This window comes from Scyliorhinus torazame, chromosome 15 (genome assembly GCF_047496885.1).
Source record: "Scyliorhinus torazame isolate Kashiwa2021f chromosome 15, sScyTor2.1, whole genome shotgun sequence".
In the NCBI taxonomy this organism is placed as follows: domain Eukaryota; kingdom Metazoa; phylum Chordata; class Chondrichthyes; order Carcharhiniformes; family Scyliorhinidae; genus Scyliorhinus; species Scyliorhinus torazame.
In genome coordinates, this window is record NC_092721.1 from 125,407,991 (window position 1) to 125,427,475 (window position 19,485).

Sequence of the window (19,485 nt, forward strand, 5' to 3'; positions counted from 1 at the left end):
CTCAATGTGGGCGCGAAGACAATTGCAAAAGTCCTGGCTAAGAGACTGGAGAGCTGTGTACCAGAGATGATCACAGAGGACCAGACGTTTTGTCAAGGGTAGACAGCTAACTGCGAATCAGGCGGCTGCTAACTGTAATAATGACCCCATCCGGGGAGAGAACACCAGAGGTGATTGGCTCTCTGGATGCAGAAAAGGTCTTCGACAGAGTCGAATGGAAGTATCTCATCAAGATACTGGAATGATTTGGGCTGGGGACGGGGTTCACCTCATGGGTGAAACTCCTGTACAACGCCCCCAAGGTGAGCGTTCAGACCAACATCACCAGCTCTGAATACTTCCAGCCGCACAGAGGCACAAGGCAGGGATGCCCATTATCCCCATTCCTGTTCGCCCTGACAATCGAACCCCTGGCGATCACCCTTTGGGATGCAAAAGGCTGGAGGGGCATCCGAAGAGAAGGCAGCGAGCACAGAGTTCATCTATGTGGATGACCTGCTCCTCTACATCTCAAACCCACATAACGGCCTGAAAGCAATCATGAAGCTCCTGGAAGAGTTCAGCGCCTTCTCGGACAACCTGGGCAAGAGCGAGGCATTCAAAGTGAACCCGAGCAGGGGAGGGACAGAGCTGTGGGCCCTACCATTCAAACTAGCCCAAAGCAAATTCCGCTACCTTGGGATCCAGATGGACTGGACACAGATCCACAAGTGGAATCTGACCAGCCTGGCGGAGAAAGTTAAAAAGGACCTACAGAGATGGGATGCACTCCCACTTTCCCTGACAGGGAGGGGGCAGATGATCAAGATGAACGTACTGCTGAGGATCCTCTTCCTGTTTTGATCAATACCAATCTTCATCCCCAAGGCCATTTTACAAGGAATAGAAAAATGATCATGCCGTTTGTGTGTGTGTGTTGGTGGGGGGGGGGGGGGCGGAGAATCCAAGTATCCCCAAGTCGACACTGCAAGTGAGTAAAAATATGAGCGGCCTGGCTCTTCGAAACCTGCAATACTCCCACTTGGCAGCCACAGCTGAGAGGGTGAGGGGATGGCTATGAGAACCCAACATGGAATAGATGAAGCTTGAGGAGTCCTCCTGCAAAGGAACGACCCACCGGGACCTCGCCATGGAAGTGCCCCCCCCCCCCCCCCCCCCCCCCCGACAAAATACACATCCTGCCCAGTGATGATTGCATATTGAGGACATGGAACCGAATGAGGCCCCCATCTGCGGCAACCATAAATTCCCACCAGCCATGCTCGACACCACCTTCAAAAAATGGACACAGGACGAAGTGACGCTAGCAGTCAGGGACTTTTACATAGGAGACAGACTCGCAACACTGGACAAACTGACGGAAGAACTGGAGCTACCGACAGGTCAGGACCCCGGCACCTTCAAATCAAACACTTCCTCCGCAAGGAGACGACGAGGTACTCGTGGGCCCAAAGAGACACATTTCTGGAGGAGTTAATAAACATAGACAGTCAGGAAGGGGGAACTGTGGGGACATCTATGCACGACTTCTGGAAAGGGCAAAGGCTCCACTGGATGGAGCTCGGCATACTGGGAGGTCGAACTCGGGGCGGAAGTGGATTGGGGACTCTGGGGCAAAGCACTGAGCAGGGCCAACTCCACCTCTTCCTGCGCAAGGCTAAGCCTCATGCAGTTTAAAGTGGTGCAGAGCGCACCCAACCAAAACCCGAACTGATTCTTCCCAAAGGTGGAGGATAAAAACGAATGGTGCCAGGGATGGCTGGCCAACCACACCCACATGTCCTAGGCCTGCTCCAGACTTGTTGGGTTCTGGACAGTCTTCTTCGAGACGATGTCCAAGGTTGTGAGGGTGAGGGTGGGGCTATGCCCGAGAGTGGCAGTCTTCGGGGTATCGGAAGCCAGATCTTCATATGGGGAAGAGGGCTGATGCCCTTGCTTTTGCTTCCTTAAACGCCCTCCAAAGAATCCTGCTCAGCAGCACCACCCACAGCTGCGAAATAGCTGGCAGATCTATCAGAATTTCTCCACCTGGAGAAGATCAAGTCCACCATTCGAGGGTCGGTCGAGGGCTTCCACAAAGCGTAGGGGCCATTCATCAGCCTGTTCCAAGTCCTGTTCGAAGCCAATAGTGACTACTGAGGGGGGGGGGGGGGGGGGGAGGGTCGGTGAGGAGGGAACTCAAGGGGGTCACAGAGAGAAACAAGGGGGTGTGGTAATCACCACTGTTGTATATATTAGGAGATGTGTAGTAAGGCCCTGTACAACAGGTATGGGGGTAGTCCCTGCCTGCTGGCTCCGCCCAGTAGGCGGAATATAAATATGTGTGCTCCCCATACAGCAGCCATTTCGCCAGCTGCTTTAGGAGGCCACACATCTTAGTGTAATAAAGCTACAGTTGTATTCAACTCTCGTCTTTGTGCAATTGATCATGCATCAGGGGGGAAATAGGAGGAGGGGAGAGAGGAAGAGCCCCCCCCCCCTCCCCTGCCACCGAACCCACAAAGACAACAACACGAATTGCAGGAGAGGGGAGCGGACCACAGTAATATGACACCCAGCGCGAAAGTTGGTGCCAGGGTAGAACCAGACTACCAATGGGGGAGTGGGGGAGGGGAGGGGGAGCAGGGAGGGGGAGAGTGGGCGGAGAGAGTGTATGTAAAATTTGTAAATGAGGAACATCGCAATGTGTAACTATCAGGTGCACTATATATTATGTTGTTATTTTGCAAAAACTGGACAAACGCCAATAAAATATTTCCAACAAAATTTAAGTAGCCTATTAAAGATCAATACTTATCTTCAGGACAGGAAATTATATAATGCTAGTTTGAATTTCCAATGTGTTTTGAAATTTCAGGCATTAGAATGTGATTAAACAGAGGATTCCATTTGTTAGCTGTCTAAGGGTTACATTTGATTTTTTTACAGACTGGAATCAGACTGGCTATGGTCTTCCAGATCCTATGGAAAGGAATGAAACTCAGATGATTTTGCCTCTTATACTACGGTACCTTTGTCCAAGTTACATTGCATTTTTTGGCCTTGGAGCTGTCTCTGCTGCAGTGATGTCATCAGCTGACTCTTCCATCCTATCAGCAAGTTCCATGTTTACTCGGAATATTTATCATGGTGTATTTAGGCGTGAAGTGAGCATGCCTTAAACCTACAAGTCTTCAAGTTTATTTATTGTACATATTTACTTTCTTTTACAATGTTACAAATGTTTTACCAAGTAATATATTTTTGATAAGTTAGATGAAAGATGGTGATTGCTCAATGCGGCATATGGGTAACAAACTCAGTTTATCCAATCAGATTAAATAGATTGACTACTATTACTGAAAAAAGTTTGTTTTTAAATATATTTATCATCAAACTATGTTGTTAAATTATCAATACCCTGAGCTCAAATGGCTGGATTGGGTTCCCATGCCACCAATTATTCCCCAAAAACCGAAGAGAGAATTTGAACTCTCCAGCAGAAAGCCAAAACGAGTACAAAGCTTGTCTGCTGGTAAGCAAAGCTTGAGTGGCTCAGAGAACCCTCCGCAGTCCTTGTGATAGTTAAGGTTGGTAACACTACAGGAATGCTCTGGAGTCTCCAGAAATTAAAAATTAATCCCCCAGACATGGTTGGCAGTCCCAGCAGAAAAATCATAAGGACGTTAAGAGACATGGTGTATTTTTTTCCATTTCCTTTGAATTTAATTTATTGGTTAAAAAAGTTGGAGATGGATAGAAAAAAAACCTACCTATTTTAGCAGGGTGAGACCATTAGAGTTGAAATGTCCATGAATACATCCAAATAGGGGCTGGTTCATTAAGGTTTTAGTTGTGGGAAGGGAGGGAGACCAGGGCAGCAAAGTGAACAAACTTTCCTTATGGGGCCTGGAGCAACATTCCAGTTCCCCTGGCCCGAGAAAGATTGTTTAAATCTTACCTTTTAGAGCCTCTCTTCTTCCCCAAAAGGTTTCACTGATCACTACACGGCAGGAATCTGACAAATCAGCAAATAGAGCTGCTTGATCATAAAACACCAGTTCACCCAGAATCTGCTAAACAGACGGATTTTTAATTCCTCCTTTGGTTTCAAATCTAAGTGGTAGAATTAAATCTCTCTAAACTAGCTATAACAATGCAATCACACACAATTTATTGAACAGGCAGCGTAATGCCCAGTTTGAGTGAAGAGTGAGTTGAAAAGTATGTTAGAGAATTTGTGGCAGCCATTTAAGGAGTTATTTCATAACTCTCAACAAAAATACATTCCATTTTGAAGGAAGGACGCTTTGAGAAGCAACACCATTTGTGGCTAACTAAGGAAGTTTTAAGGAAGGTATCAAATTGAAAGAAAAGATGTATGATACCACAATAAATAGTGGTAGACCAGGGGCGGGATTCTCCCACCCTCCGCTGGGTCAGAGAATTGCCGGGGAGCAGCGTGAGTCGCGCCCCCACCGGCTGCCGAATTCTATGGCGCCGGGGATTTGGCGGGAGTGGGAATCGCGCCGCGCCGGTCGGTGGCCGCTAACAGCGGCCCCTCTGGCGATTCTCCGGACCGCGATGGGCCGAGTGGCTGCCCGTTTTCGACCGGTCCCGCCGGCTTAAATTAGAGTAGGTCCTTACCGGCGGGACCTGACTGTGCAGGCGGCCTCCGGGGTCCTCGGGGGGGCGCAGGGGGATCTGGCCCCGGGAGGTGCCCCCACGGTGGCCTGGCCCGCGATCGGGGCCCACCATTCCGCGGGCGGGCCTGTGCCGTGGAGGCACTCTATTCTTCCGTGTCGGCCACTGTGGTCCTTCACCATGGCCGACGTGGAGATGAACCCCCCCTGCGCATGCGCTGGGATGACGCCAGCACACGCTGGCGCTCCCGCGAATGCGCCAACTCGTGCCAGCCGGCGGAGGCCCTTCGGCGCCGATTGGCGTGGTGCCAAGCCCCTTCACCGCCGGCCGGCGCAGCGCAAACCACCCTGGCACTGGCCTAGCCCTTGAAGGTGCGGAGGATTCTGCACCTTTGGGGCAGCCCGATGCCGGAGTGGTTCACGCCACTCCTTCGTGCCGGAGTTGCCCGCCCCGCTGATTCCCGCAGCAGAAGTTTGAGAAACAATTAGAAACCAGAGAAAGGTGACTAAAAATGTATTAAGAGGGAGAAACAATGAATATAAACACAAAGAGCAATAGCTATTAATAGTATATGAGCGCGATTCAATGGAAACATTTCAAAGTCCAGTTTTGGGAATGTTTGGCAGGGAGTTTCACGACGGCTGCATTGGCGAGATCGTGGCCCATATTCAACGACACTAAGTGTCAAAAAGGAGCCCCCATAAGATTCTCGACATTATTGTCTCCCTTGCCGTCTGAATCGCAACTCAGCCGCTTGCACTAACACGGGGAAGCTGCTTTTAAACGTTCCCTCACCACTCACTCCCAGTCAGCAGACAAACATGGCAGTGCAATCCTATTCTTCACTTTGGGGATGCCGAACTGGCCAGGTTTCTTGGTGCTGTGGATGAGAGGTGGGGCACCCTGTTACCCTGAGGGAGCAGGAGGCTCAGAAGCTGTATCAGTAATGCCACCTGGGAGGCAGTGCAGTGACTGTCAGTGCGGGTAGCATGACAAGGAGGTCCGCCATGCAATGTAGGAAGAAGACAAACGACCTCCAATGAGCTGCAAGGGTAAATTACCACCTCTCTTCTGCCATCAGTTCCGCCTGCCACCGTCAAATTCCTAAACCTCCCCAAAATCACTGATTGGCACCTTGTACCCTCTCGACATCTGATCTTCGTGCAAGTTCCTCAGCACCCCCTGGCACCCATGAGCATGACCCCGTCATATCCAAGTACGATGCCCAAATATGGCACCTGCCATAGACCCATCAAGCGTCAGTGCACAATGCTCTCTCTTTGTCCCCGCAGGGGAAGGTAGCCCATATTGAACGGGAAAGGGCCAGGTGGGGTGGAGTACCAGAGATTCAAGTCCTCACCCCTTATGAGGAACGGGCCCTAGTGATTGTGGGGTTGACCGAGGAGAGAGCAGACTGCGACGGCGAGGGTGGCCTGAGCCAGAGAGGTGAGGATCCTCTGCCCCTTCATGCAGATGACCTGTTTAAAGCGATAGTTCATGTCAGACAAAATTATCCTTCCCTCTCACTGACCACATGTCAATTGATTCACAAGATCTCCATCTGACGAGGCCTGGCCATCCGGAGCCATTCCCCCCCTGGCACCCAAGAGACCAGCACTGTGGGGAGCTCCGAGGAGACCAACATCGAGGCGTCACAGTTATCACATGCACCTTCCATCAATGCAGGGACACACACCTCCATGGGGGACATTAGTGGACAGGTTTCTGGGGCACAATCAGGTGAGCACCACACTGTTGCCGATTCACATCAGGTGGAGGTTGCAACATCCAAGGGAGAGGCAGCAGTCAGGGGTCTATGGGATCCCAGGACTCAGCTGGATCCCAGTCAGATGCCGGGTCTCTGGACAAGGTTCTCCCTGAGCTGACGCAGATCATAGGACACAGCCGTGACATTCAGGAGGGGGTGTCAGCCACACTCCAGCGATTGCAAGGCCAATTGTACGGGTACTGAACGCTGCAGGTACAGGAGACATTGCCGTGAATGTGTGGCACCAAGGCCAACACTTCTAGGGTGGCAAACGCTGTGGAAAACCTGGAACATGACGTCTGCGTCTTGAGTGGTGGTGTCCAAGGCATGGCTCAGTCTGTGATGACCATGGTCGAGGGCATCGATATCATGTCCCAGTTGCTGAGGGTCATGTCCCAGATGCAGGTGGACATTGCTGAGGCATTCCAGAGCATGGCCCAGTCACTGAGGACCATCGCTGATGACATCAACACCATGGTGTAGACAATGGGGAGCCTCAAGGACTGACAGCGCCTGATGACTCAGAGGCCTCTGAAGCTCACTCCACATGCCCCTCTGTTCCATGGAATTCACCCCTCCAGACACCATCGCATTTCAAGGGTAATGGGCAGAACAGGATGGCACAGCAATGCCAGTGACACCGGTAAGTCAGGGAAATTTAAAATGGAGTGAGTGAGGAGGAAATGGAAATTAGGGTAAGGTGGGATTGGGGGAGGGGGAAGGAGGGAATTGCAGAGGGGGGGGGAGGGAAATGGGAGTGGGGGCAGTGGGGTTGAACTGATAGACACGTCTCCGTCCTAGAGGAATCTGGAGACGATGAAGGCGTCCCTAGTCCTCCTCGCATGTCGTACCATTGCCGCCATCCGTCCTCCATCCTCCAGATCCTCCTCGGGCTCGTCCTCCAACCCCTCCTGGACCGCCTCCTCATCCTCAGATGAGGCTGCATGTCCATCCTCCACCTCCTGCTCCTGCTCCTCTTTCTCCTCCAGCATGTCGCCCCACTGCTGTGCCAGATTATGAAGGACACAGCAGACCACCACAAAGTGGGAGACCCCCTGGGGAGTGTACTGCAAGGCACCACCCGAGTGATCCAGGCTTTGGAGCCGCGTTTTCAGCAGGCCGATGTACCGCTCAATGACCGCACGGGTGGCAGCGTGGGCCTTATAATGGATCTCCGCCTCGGTCTCATGCCTCTGCACCAGCCTCATCAGCCATGACCGCAGGAGGTATTTTTATTTGTCCCTGTCCCCCATGAGCCAAGCCATCATCCTGGAATGGTCCTCGAAGACACCGGGGAGCTCTGAGTGCCTCCAGACATATATAGGAACATAGGAACAGAGGAATTAGGAGCAGAAGTAGGCAATTCAGCCTGCTTCGCCATTTAATCAGATCATGACTGATCTCTTCCTGGTCTCAAATCCACCTCCCTGCCATAGCACAGGACTAAATTGCTGGCTTTGAAAGCAGGCCAGCAGCACCGTTCAATTCCCGTAACAGCCTCCCCGAACAGGCGCTGGAATGTGGCGACTAGGGGCTTTTCACAGTAACTTCATTTGAAGCCTACTTATGACAATAAGTGATTTTGATTTCATTTCATAACCCTTTACCCTGTTCTTTTTATCAGAAATATAGTAATATGTAGCTGTCATGCATGCTCCCTGGGTAGCGGGCACAGTCGTTGGGTTGCAGGTTGCATGATTCGAAGGCGGTAGTCGCACATGATCTGAACATTCAGGGATTGGAACCCTTTCCTGTTCATGTAGGGAACCCCCTGATGCCCCAATGCTCGCTGGCAAGTTGCGTGATATTGAAGGCCCCCTGGACCTAGGCATCCCGCCGATGGCACCAGACCCTGCAGCACAGCCATCTTGGTGGGCCTGGTCCAACTGGAGGGCAATATAGTTGGATGACTCGGCAAACAGAGCATCCGTAACCTCCTGGATGCACCTATAGGCGGAAGTTTGAGATAAGCCACACAGGTCGTCGCTAGAGACCTGGAATGACCCAGTGGCATAAAGGTTCAGGGCTGTAATGACCCTCACAGCCACCGGAAGCAGTTGTCCCACTCCTCCACGGGCTGCCAAGTCCGCAAGGACGTGGCACAGGTGCCGCACTGTCTCGCTGCTGAGGCGCAGTCTTCTCCGGCACATGGTGTCCGTCAGCTCATGAATGACCATCGATGCCTGTACACCATGGGTCGTCACTGGCTTCCCCTTCTGGGTCCATCCTCAGTTTGATGGGCCACCAGGTCTTCAAGGTGTGCAGCAACTCCCCTGCCTCCAGCCTGGGTTTGCCTTGCGGACATATCTGGCATCGGCCTATCTTGGCTGCCACAAGCAACACGAGGGCAGTCGCTACGGGATCAATTCCAGCAGACATTGTCATCTGTAAGGAATTGGAGGAGGGAGACCAACAATCAGTTGGGGCTTCCACCGCGGGATCCTCATATCCCCCAAGCCTCCCCACCCTTAAGTGTCCTGCTTTCTTTCAGAGTGCCATCCAGCGAGCCAGTTGTGCTGGCAAACCTTTCTCTGCACATTCACCCCCAGCCACATCAGGAGCCCCTAGACCCCAGAGCCCAGAACACTGCTGGGAACATGAGGGTGACTGTGCTCCTCGCCCTCCACTCATCCACACACTTACCCTTTGGCTGCGAGAAGACTCTCAGTGCTAAAGCCCTGCTCTTTAGTGTTTGATTATTGCAGCTCCCTCTATGGAGCTAACGCTCCTAGAGTTCAGGCATACCGCTCAGGCATCAAAGGTTATTGGACATGCAATGCACTAATCATCCTCTGGGACATGGCACATGTGCCGTTGGAGAGGTACCTGAGAGTTAAGGGGTGTGAAGTGCTATAACAACTAACAAGGCTAATTCCTCATTTGAAATAGCCTTCAATTGTGAATCTAGAGGCTGCTCACAGTCAAAGGGAGTGAAATTGAATTTCAGGATAGACGCCGCAGCAAATCAGGCCTCCAGCCCATTAATCAGATGCAAATGGGTTCAAATGGCCTAGTTGTATCCTTCCGCCTACATGGGGCATGTAGCTTGCTTCCGGTGGGGGACCGAAGCATCGGAATAGGGTTGGCACCGTTTTTGTCCGAAGCTTAATTAACCGCTGGATCAGGAACCCCGCTATTGGCAGCAGTCTGCAGAGAATCCACCCTAAGTATAGCAAGTAATTGGCAATGCAAATGGAATATTGACCTTTATTGCAAGGGGGTTAGAGTAGAAAAGTCAAGAGTCCTGCCATAGTTGTTCAGGGCATGGGTGAGACCACACCTGGAGAGCAGTGAATAGTTTTGGTCTCTTTACTAAAGGAGAGATATACTTGCATTGGAAACAGTATTGAGATGTTTCATTAGGCTGATTCCTGAGATGAAAGTGATGTCTTTTGTGGAAAGGTTCTGTAGGTTGGGCCTATTCTCATTGGCGTTTAGAACAATGAATAAATTCTTATTGAAGCACTGTGGCGGGATTCTCCGTTAGTTGACGCTGAAATCGGGAAACGCGATTGGGCGGAGAATAGCTTCCGACGCCAAAACCGCGGAAGGCACCAATTTGACAACAAATTGCAATGCTTCAGCACCTTGACAGCGGAGTCAATTCGATTCAGAACGCATTTACAGTAGACACCGTTTGCATATCATTGGCGGACCCAACCCAGTTTCTCCGGGGCCTCCGGGATTCTCCGCCTCCGATAGGCCGAGTTCCTGATGGCATGGTTCACTTGTGCTTTTAAAAATCGTGAAATCAGCGTGGCGGCTGCTGAGGTAGAGAGAGGGCATACCAACATTGGGGCGTCCATCGAGGGTGTCCAACATCGCCATAGTGTGCTGACAGTTATGTCGTTGGCTGGGGGGCTTCTGCCAGGGTTGGGGAGAGTAGCGGGAGGGGGGGGGGCAGGAGGTGAGCTATGGAGATGGATGGGCATGGAATGCCATTGCCACAGCCAGCAAGGCAGCCATGCAACTGCACACACTGCTAACAGCCCACTTTGAACCAAATCCCGCACCATTTTTCATTGGAATCAATTGTGTCCCACCTGGCACCAGTGCTAGCCCCTTAATAGTAACGGGATCAGTCCAGGTGTGGAGCAAGTTTTTCTGTCATGAAAGTCCACAAATTCTGCGTTGGCGTTAACACTTAGTCTCAGAAACGGAGAATCCCGCCCATAAGATTCATAGAGAGTTCGACAGGGTAGATGCCGAGAGCATGGGCTGGATTCTCTGCTGTCGGGATTCTCCGTTTCGCCGGTAGCCCGGGGATTTCCCGACAGCGTGGGGCTGCCCACAATGGGAAACCCCATTGGCCGGCTGGCGAGATGGAGAATTCCAGGGGCGCACCGCATGGGACGGAGAATCCCACCCCATGTCTTCTATCATCTAGAACTAGAGGCATGGTTTAAAATTATGGCATCATCCATTTTAGGCAAAGATGAGGAAGATGTTCTTCTCTCAGAGGCTCGTTAGTCTTTAGAATTCTCTTCCACATAGAGCTGTGGAGTCTGGAACATTGAAGGCTGAGTTAGATTTTTGCCCGACCAGGGTGTCAAAAGTTATGGGAGGACATGCAAGAAAGTCATGTTAAGGCAACAATGAGATTAGTCATAACTCAATGGGCCAAATAATAATAATATTATAATAATCGCTTATTGTCACAAGTAGGCTTCAATGAAGTTACTGTGAAAAGCCCCTAGTCGCCACATTCCGACGCCTGTTCGGAGAGGCCGGCCTCCCCATTTCCATTTCTTATAAACCTACAATTAATAGTTAAATAATTCTCAGCAATAAAAGGTGAGAAAGTTAAACTTCTAATCGATACTTTCCCTAACTCCAGTTAAGCAAAGTTCATCGCAAACAAAAAGCCATTTATAAATAAAGTTAGCAAACGCAGCAATCTTGCTCTCCTTTCAGTAGAAATTTCTTGGAAAAACTGCTTGGAGAGAGGGAGAGACCCTTTCAGACACCAGCTGCAAATCTTGCTGTCTTTGGGGGACTGCTGTTTAACCTGACAGAGTTTGGCAAAAGCTCCTGCTCACCTTCAAGCTCCTAGCAAAACTAAAATCTAAACTGCCTGATTCCTCCCATCAATTACATAATTTCTAACCCGCTAACTGGTTTATGACCATCTTACTGAGGCTAACACAACCCCTCAATTATCTAAACCCTCGGGACTCTTTTTTCTATAAACAAAATTCCATTAAACCTATATAGGTAAACAATTACATGGTTGAAATGAATGATGACTTCACTTTTATGACATTTCAATTGCATCTTTTGGATCCACAGGTTCTGGATATCTTAACCTAATATTATTTAACAATATTGCTGCAACCGATATTATATACCTGAACTCAGGCTTTTCAAACGTTACTGCAACAGATATAAAATATATATATACCAATTTCTTACATTCATCACATGTGGAACAAATTACTAAACACACTATTCAACCAAAATTGGTGGTCTCAAAGAGGTGTTAACACTAACTGATGAAAGATGAATTCATATTTTACTGATACTCTTTTGATATTGGATTAAATGTTGATTATTAGATAAAGAGAGTTTTAGTCAAATGGGGGCCATTCTATGCCGTATCTGATAAGGTTTCATGTTGTAAGTAGGAATTTTAACTTTCCACACCAAAATGGAAACTGGGCAGAGCATAAGTTAAAATCATGCAGAACTACCTGTCACTCCATTTCCACCCATATCAGGTCTAACCCTTTGCTACTGGAGGCAGCTGAGATGATTTCTTGATTCATGCAGGAACCTCATTAATACATATCAATCAGGATCTGACCATGTACATTGGACTCCAATGGAACTTTAAAAAAAAAATTTGGAGTACCCAATTCATTTTTTCTAATTAAGGGGCAATTTAGCGTGTTCAATCCACCTACATTGCACATCTTTGGGTTGTGGAAACAAAACCCACGCAAACACGGGGAGAATGTGCAAACTCCACACGAACAGTGACCCAGAGCCGGGATCGAACCTGGGACCTCGGCGCCGTGAGGACTCCAATGGAACTTTAATAGTGTTCTATTCACCAGTCACATGCTCAGTAATACCCTTTGCAAATAAAATAGAGGCACCAAGACTTATCTTTTTGGGACCATGAAGTGCAGAAGGGCTCTGCAGGCCATACAAGGATAGTTGACTCTGCAGCCCTGGGTTTTCCTATTTCCACCTATTGGAATTTCCAAAACTCTTTCCACCTGAGTGCCTGTGGAGAGAATTGAACTTCTTGATCATCACTTGACTGAAGCCTGCCTCTTTATGACATTTTGAGTTTGTGACTGACTGGTGGGGTGTATATACGACCAGGCAGTAAATTTCTGCTGGGCCGCCCATGGGGAGCACCCAATAGACAGCCTGACATCCCATTGAGTTCCCACTTGTGTTTGGAATTACTGTGCTTTGGTGCCCAGATTGGAAAAAGTTTTTGCTTTCAGAGTTGATGTTCCTTCCCTTGATTGCAAAAATTATGGGGGAGGTGGTGGTGTAGTGGCATTGTCACTGGATTAGTAAACCAGGAGCCCAGGGTATTGCTCTGGCGGCCTGGGTTCGAATCCCACCACTGCAGATGGTGAAATTTGAATTCAGTAAAGATATGGAACTGAAACTCTAATGATGCCCGTTGTCGATTGTTGCAAAAACCCAACTGGTTCACTAATGTCCTTGAGGGAAGGAAATCTGCTATTCTTACTATTACCTGGTCTGGTCTACATGTGACTCCAGACCCACAGCAATGCGGTTGACTCTTAACTGCCCCCTCATGGACAGTAACTGCTGGCCCAGTCAGCGATGCCCATGTCCCAGGAACGAATAAAAAAAATATGCAAAAGACAAAATCGACAGCCTGTTAACTGAATAATCACCACAATGACGTTTAGATTCCATTTGCAGTTCGGTAGACTTGTCTACCGAACCCTGAGTCAAAATTCTAAATGCTGAGAACTGTCGTCCAGACTTCTCTCTTAAACACAATTCCATGATATTTATCTAAACATTTGCATGTAAATATTGAAAAGTCAGAAAAAATGTGCATATGCCTCCAATATTTTCCTTCATATTTAGAGGTATTGTGTCAACATTGCTTTAGTTTTAACACCTATTGACACATAACCTACTTCAGGTTAATTGACCTCAGTTAAGATGGATGACAGGAGTTCTGCATTTGACCTAAGGGCTATTGAAGCAAATACAATCATCCAGTTTTTTCACTCCTTGTCACTGCCCCGTGACCATGGAATATGGCCATGTGTGAGGATAGGATTAGACTCAATTGTAATCCATTCCACGTGTAGATCACCTTCTGAAGAATCAATAACACTGGGAAAATTTATTCCAGGAATTCTTCCAATTCAATACCTATAATTTGATGGATAAGTATGATGTACATAAGAACTAGGAGCAGGAGTAGGCCACCTGGCCCCTCGAGCCTGCTCCTCCATTCAATGAGATCATTGCCGATCTTTGGACTCATCTCCACTTTCTGGCCCGAACACCATAACCCTTAATCCCTTATTCTTCAAAAAACTATCTGTCTTTATCTTAAAAACATTTCATGAAGGAGTCTCAACTGCTTCACTGGGCAGGGAATTCCATAGATTCACAGCCCTTTGGGTGAAGAGGTTTCTACGGAGATCAGTCCTAAACCTACTTCCCCTTATTTTGAGGCTATGCCCCCTAGTTCTGCTTTCACCCGCCAGTGGAAACAACCTGCCCGCATCTATCCTATCTATTCCCTTCCATAATCTTATATGTTTCTATAAGAACCCCCCCCGCATCCTTCTAAATTCCAATGAGTACAGTCCTATCTACTCAACCTCATAATCCAACCCCTCCAGCTCTGGGATTAACCTAGTGAATCTCCTCTGCACATCCTCCAGCGCCAGTACATCCTTTCTCAGGTAAGAAGACCAAAACTGAACACACTACTCCAGGTGTGGCCTCACTAACACCTTATACAATTGCAGCAGAACCTCCCTAGTCTTAAACTCCAGCCCTCTAGCAATGAAGGACAAAACTCCATTTGCCTTCTTATGATTATGAAGGGAATAGATAGGATAGATGCGGGCAGGTTGTTTCCACTGGCGGGTGAAAGCAGAACTAGGGGGCATAGCCTCAAAATAAGTGGAAGTAGAGTTTAGGAGGAACTTCTTCACCCAAAGGGTTGTGAATCTATGGAATTCCTTGCCCAGTGAAGCAGTAGAGGCTCCTTCATTAAATGTTTTTAAGATAAAGATAGATCGTTTTTTGAAGAATAAAGGGATTAAGGGTTATGGTGTTCGGGCCGGAAGGTGGAGCTGAGTCCACAAAAGATCAGCCATGATCTCATTGAATGGAGGAGCAGGCTCGCGGGGCCAGATGGCCTACTCCTGCTCCTAGTTCTTATGTTCTTATGTGATGGAGATCAACAAGGATCTGCGAGGCAAAATGGAAGACCTGGAAAACAGATCCAGGCTACAGAATTTGAGGATTGTGGGGCTGCCTGAAGGAGTTGAAGAACCGAGGCTGACTGAGCATTTTGCCTCGATGTTGGCGAAACTATTGGGGGAGGGGGAGGATCCCTCCCGATATGAGCTGGATCGAGCACATCAGTCGTGGATGCCTGTACCAAAGGCGAGTGAGCCGCCAAGAGTAGTGACTCTGTGCTTCCGTAGGTACAGTGTAAAGGAGACGGTCCTGTGCTGGGCTAAGCAGAAGCGGGTGGTGCAGTGGGCGGGAGCTGGTATACGTGTATACCAGGACTTTACGGTGGAGCTGGTGAGGAGGCGGGCTGCCTTCAACCGGGTGAAGAGGGCACTGTACGTTAGCAGGGTGCAGTGTGGCATTGTATATCCAGCGAAGCTGAGGGTGACCTACAAGTTCAAGGACTTTTATTTCGGGACGGCAGAAGCAGCGGAGGAGTTTGTGAAGGCAGAAGGACTGTGGCAGAATTGAGAAATGGTCATATACCAATGTAGCCTCAAGACTGTATTTTTTTTTCTTTTTTGTTTCACTGCATGCTGGTGTATGGGCTATAGGAGCCAACGTTGTGTATATTTGGACAAGGGAAGAAATGGGACTTTCAGACGAAATGTGGGCTCTTTGGGGTGTAGGCGGATATGCGGGGTTTGTGTGCTAAAAGGGGACTTCTGGGTTTTTCCTGGGGCCGGGCAAGGGGGAAAGGGACCCGGGCGGGGGCCTCCACGCTGGCCGGTTTGAGCCGGCCAGTGAACAGGAGTGAGTTGGGGATGGGGCTGCGGCCATCGGAGCCTGGCAGAACAGGGTCCGAGTGGTCTAGCCGGGGTGGAATGTTGGGGGGAAGGAACCGAGGTTGGGGGGAGGAGTTTTACAAGAGGAAGTGGAGGGGAGGAGTTGGGGAGGGGTGTTTACAACTCTTGGGTGTCACTTACGGTACTCTTTTGGAGGTTGGATGGCATTGAGTGTTGTTGTGGGGGGGGAGGGGACACTATCGGTTAATGGTGGCCATGGGCGATTCCGGACTCCTTTTTCTTTTGCGCTTTTGTTTTGTTTTCCACCGTGGGAGGGTTTGTTTTATTTGAGGCATATATTGACAGTTGGGTGGGGTGGTGGAGGACGGGATCGTTATTGATGCTAAGGGTATTGACTTTGTATTTGTTACCGTTTGTTGCCTGTTGGTGGGGTGTAAATTTTGAAGGAAAATGTGAAAATGGAGAATAAAAACATTTTTTAAAAATAAAAAAATTCCACTAAATTAGTTAGGCACGACTTGCCCTTTATGAACCCATGCTGCGTCTGCCCATTGGGACAATTTCCATCCAGATGCCTCGCTATTTCTTCCTTGATGACAGGTTCCAGCATCTTCCCACTACCGAAGTTAAGCTGACTGGCCGATAATTACCCGCTTTGTGTCTACCTCCTTTTTTAAACAGTGGTGTCACGTTTGCTAATTTCCAATCCGCCGGGACCACCCCAGAATCTAGTGAATTTTGGTAAATTATCACTAGTGCATTTGCAATTTCCCTAGCCATCTCTTTTAGCACTCTGGGATGCATTCCATCAGGGTCAGGAGACTTGTCTACCTTTAGCCCCATTAGCTTGCCCATCACTACCTCCTTAGTGATAACAATCATCTCAAGGTCCTCACCTGTCATAGCCTCATTTCCATCAGTCACTGGCATGTTATTTGTGTCTTCCACTGTGAAGACCGACCTACAAAACCTGTTCAGTTCCTCAGCAATTTCCTTATCTCCCATTATTAAATCTCCCTTCTCATCCTCAAAGGACCAATATTTACCTTAGCCACTCATTTTTGTTTTATATATTTGTAGAAACTTTTACTGTCTGTTTTTATATTCTGAGCAAGTTTACTCTCATAATCTACCTTACTTTTACTTATAGCTTTTTTAGTTGCTTTCTGTTGCCCCCTAAAGATTTGCCAGTCCTCGAGTCTCCCACTAATTTTGCCACTTTGTATGCTTTTCCCTTCAATTTGATACGCTTCCTTATTTCCTCAGATAGCCACGGTCGATTTTCCCTCTTTCTACAGTCCTTCCTTTTTGTTGGTATAAAACTTTGTTGAGCACTGTGAAAAATCGCTTGGAAGGTTCTCCACTGTTCCTCAACTGTTTCACCATGAAGTCTTTGCTCCCAGTCTACCTTAGCTGGCTCTTCTCTCATCCCATTGTAATCTCCTTTGTTTAAGCACAAAACGCTAGTGTTTGATTTTATCTTCTCACCCTCCGTCTGTATTTTAAATTCCACCATACATGGTGACAAGAATATTATAAATCTGGCCCATAAATATTATAAATATGGGAACACCACCGCCTGCAAATTTCCCTTCCATATCACATACCATCCTGACTTGGAATTATATTGCCATTCCTTTACTGTCGCTGAGTCAAAATCCTGGAACTTATTTCTCTACACCACAGGGACTGCAGTGATTAGTGAAACTAACTCATCACCACCATGGTGGCACAGTGGTTAGCACTGCTGCCTCAAAGTTCCAGGGACCCAGGTTCAGTTCCGGCTTTGGGTGACTGTATGGAGTTTGCACTTTCTCCCCATGACTGCGTGGGTTTCCTCTGGGTGCTCTGGTTTCCCCCCACAGTCCAAAGATGTGCAGATTAGGTGGATTGGCCATGCTAAAATTGCCCTTAAGTGTCCAAATATGTGAAGGTTAGGTGCGGCTACGGGGATAGGGTGGGGGAACGAACCTAGGTTGGGTGCTCTTTCAGAGGGTTAGTGCGGACTCAATGGGCCAAATGGATTCCTTGTGTATAAAAAGGGATTCTCTGGTTCTTAACAGAATTAGGGATGGGCAGTGACACCCACTTTCCATGAACATGTTAAAGGAAACAAAGTTAAACTTTACAGCTTTTAAAAATGCTAAACCATTAGCATTGATAAAGTTTTGCACAAATACGTTTTGGCAGGTAAGTTTTTTGAGTACAACAATGAAATCTAATTGTAGTTTGCATCTATTTGAAAAAATAGGTGTAGATCTTAATTTATGGGCTCAATGTCCCAGTGCTGTGGGCAAGATTAACAGTGTTAAAGTTATAATTAGCCGAAGGATCTTATTCCTGATCATTATTTAATTATTCTTTCTAAGAACTGCATGTGTTAAAATATTGGTTGAGAGGGTGGCATGTGACGAATGGTTAGCACTGGGACTGCGGCGCTGAGGACCCGGGTTCGATCCCGGCTCTGGGTCCCTGTCCGTGTGGAGTTAGCACATTCTCCCCATGTCTGTGTGGGTTTCACCCTCACGACCCAAAGATGTGCAGGTTAGGTGGATTGACCACGCTAAATTGCCCCTTAATTGGAAAATAAAAAAATAAGTGGGTACTCTAAATTAAAAAATATATATATTGGTTGAGGACACAATCCGATTTGGTCATGTTGGCAACTACTATCTCGGTCCACACTTTAAAGATTGGTCATTTGGGCAATAACAGATCTGCCCAAATACACCTCAACACAAAACTGGATGATTCATATGTTTATTAAAATCCATTGGAAACTATATTAGTGTTTTTACCCTTCCCTCTTCATGTGCATTACAGGCCACGGACAACGAACTAGTATGGATAATGCGAGTAGCCGTCGTTCTTTTTGGAGTACTAGCCGCAGGGATGACATGGCTGTCCACTTCAGTCTATGGATTATGGTATCTGAGCTCGGATCTTATCTTTGTTCTACTTTTCCCTCAGCTTCTGTCTGTACTCTATATCAAGGGAACTAACGCATATGGTTGCATCACTAGTTATATCTTTGGCCTTTTCCTACGTGTTGGTGGTGGTGAGCCTTACCTACGTTTACAACCTTTTATCTGCTATGCTGGATGCTATTTGGATATCACATTTCCAACTGGACCAATATATCTCCAAAAATTTCCATTCAAAACTGTATCAATGTTAGCATCTTTACTGATGAACTTACTTGTTTCACATCTGACCAAATATCTCTTTAATAGAGGAATGTTCCCACCAAAACTGGACATTCTTAAAGGCTTTGTTTCACAGCCTCAAAAAGAAAAATCTAATAAAATAGCATCAGAGACCAAGGATAGCACGGATGCAGTTGAACAGACACCTACAGATAAAGAAGACATGGACCCTCTTAATACTACTTCTGAAGACAAGGAACCAGTCGATGGTTAAGTTTTAAGTCCAGTGATTTCAAAAACAGATGAAGGACACATGCCTCAACTTCAAATATGGATATTGTAGCAAAAATGTATCACAGCTGAAGCAAATGCCTAGTGGTTTTGGTTAGCAGGAGCTATAAAAAAATAAATAAAACAAAACTCATTGATAAACAGTTAAAGTTAGTGGACTAAAAATCCCAACTGAGTCAATTATTAGCCATGGATATCATTAGCTAGTTACTGTTCCATTCAGATTACAATAACAACTTGCATTTATATAAAATTTTGAATGTAGGAAAACACTCCAAGGTGCTTCCCAGGAGGGTTATCAGATGAAAATTGACACCAAGTCAAAGGAGACATGAGAATAAGTGGCCTGGTCAAGGAGGTAGGTTTCAACAGATCACCTTAAAGTAGTGGAGGTTGTTGGAGAGACAGAGAAGTTTAGGAAGAGACTTGC

General features: G+C 47.7%; 1 protein-coding gene across 1 annotated transcript in view; it reads left to right on the forward strand.

Annotated features, from left to right (window-relative positions):
• LOC140391798 (high-affinity choline transporter 1-like) overlaps nt 1–19,204 on the forward strand; it is a 267,954-nt gene extending 248,750 nt beyond the window's left edge. The window contains exons 8-9 of the mRNA XM_072476681.1: nt 2,929–3,146; nt 18,442–19,204. Of these exons, the coding sequence (XP_072332782.1) occupies nt 2,929–3,146; nt 18,442–19,038 (815 nt within the window). The 3' untranslated portion in view covers nt 19,039–19,204. The remainder of the gene's footprint in view (nt 1–2,928; nt 3,147–18,441) is intronic.
• The last annotated feature ends 281 nt before the right edge of the window (nt 19,205–19,485 follow it).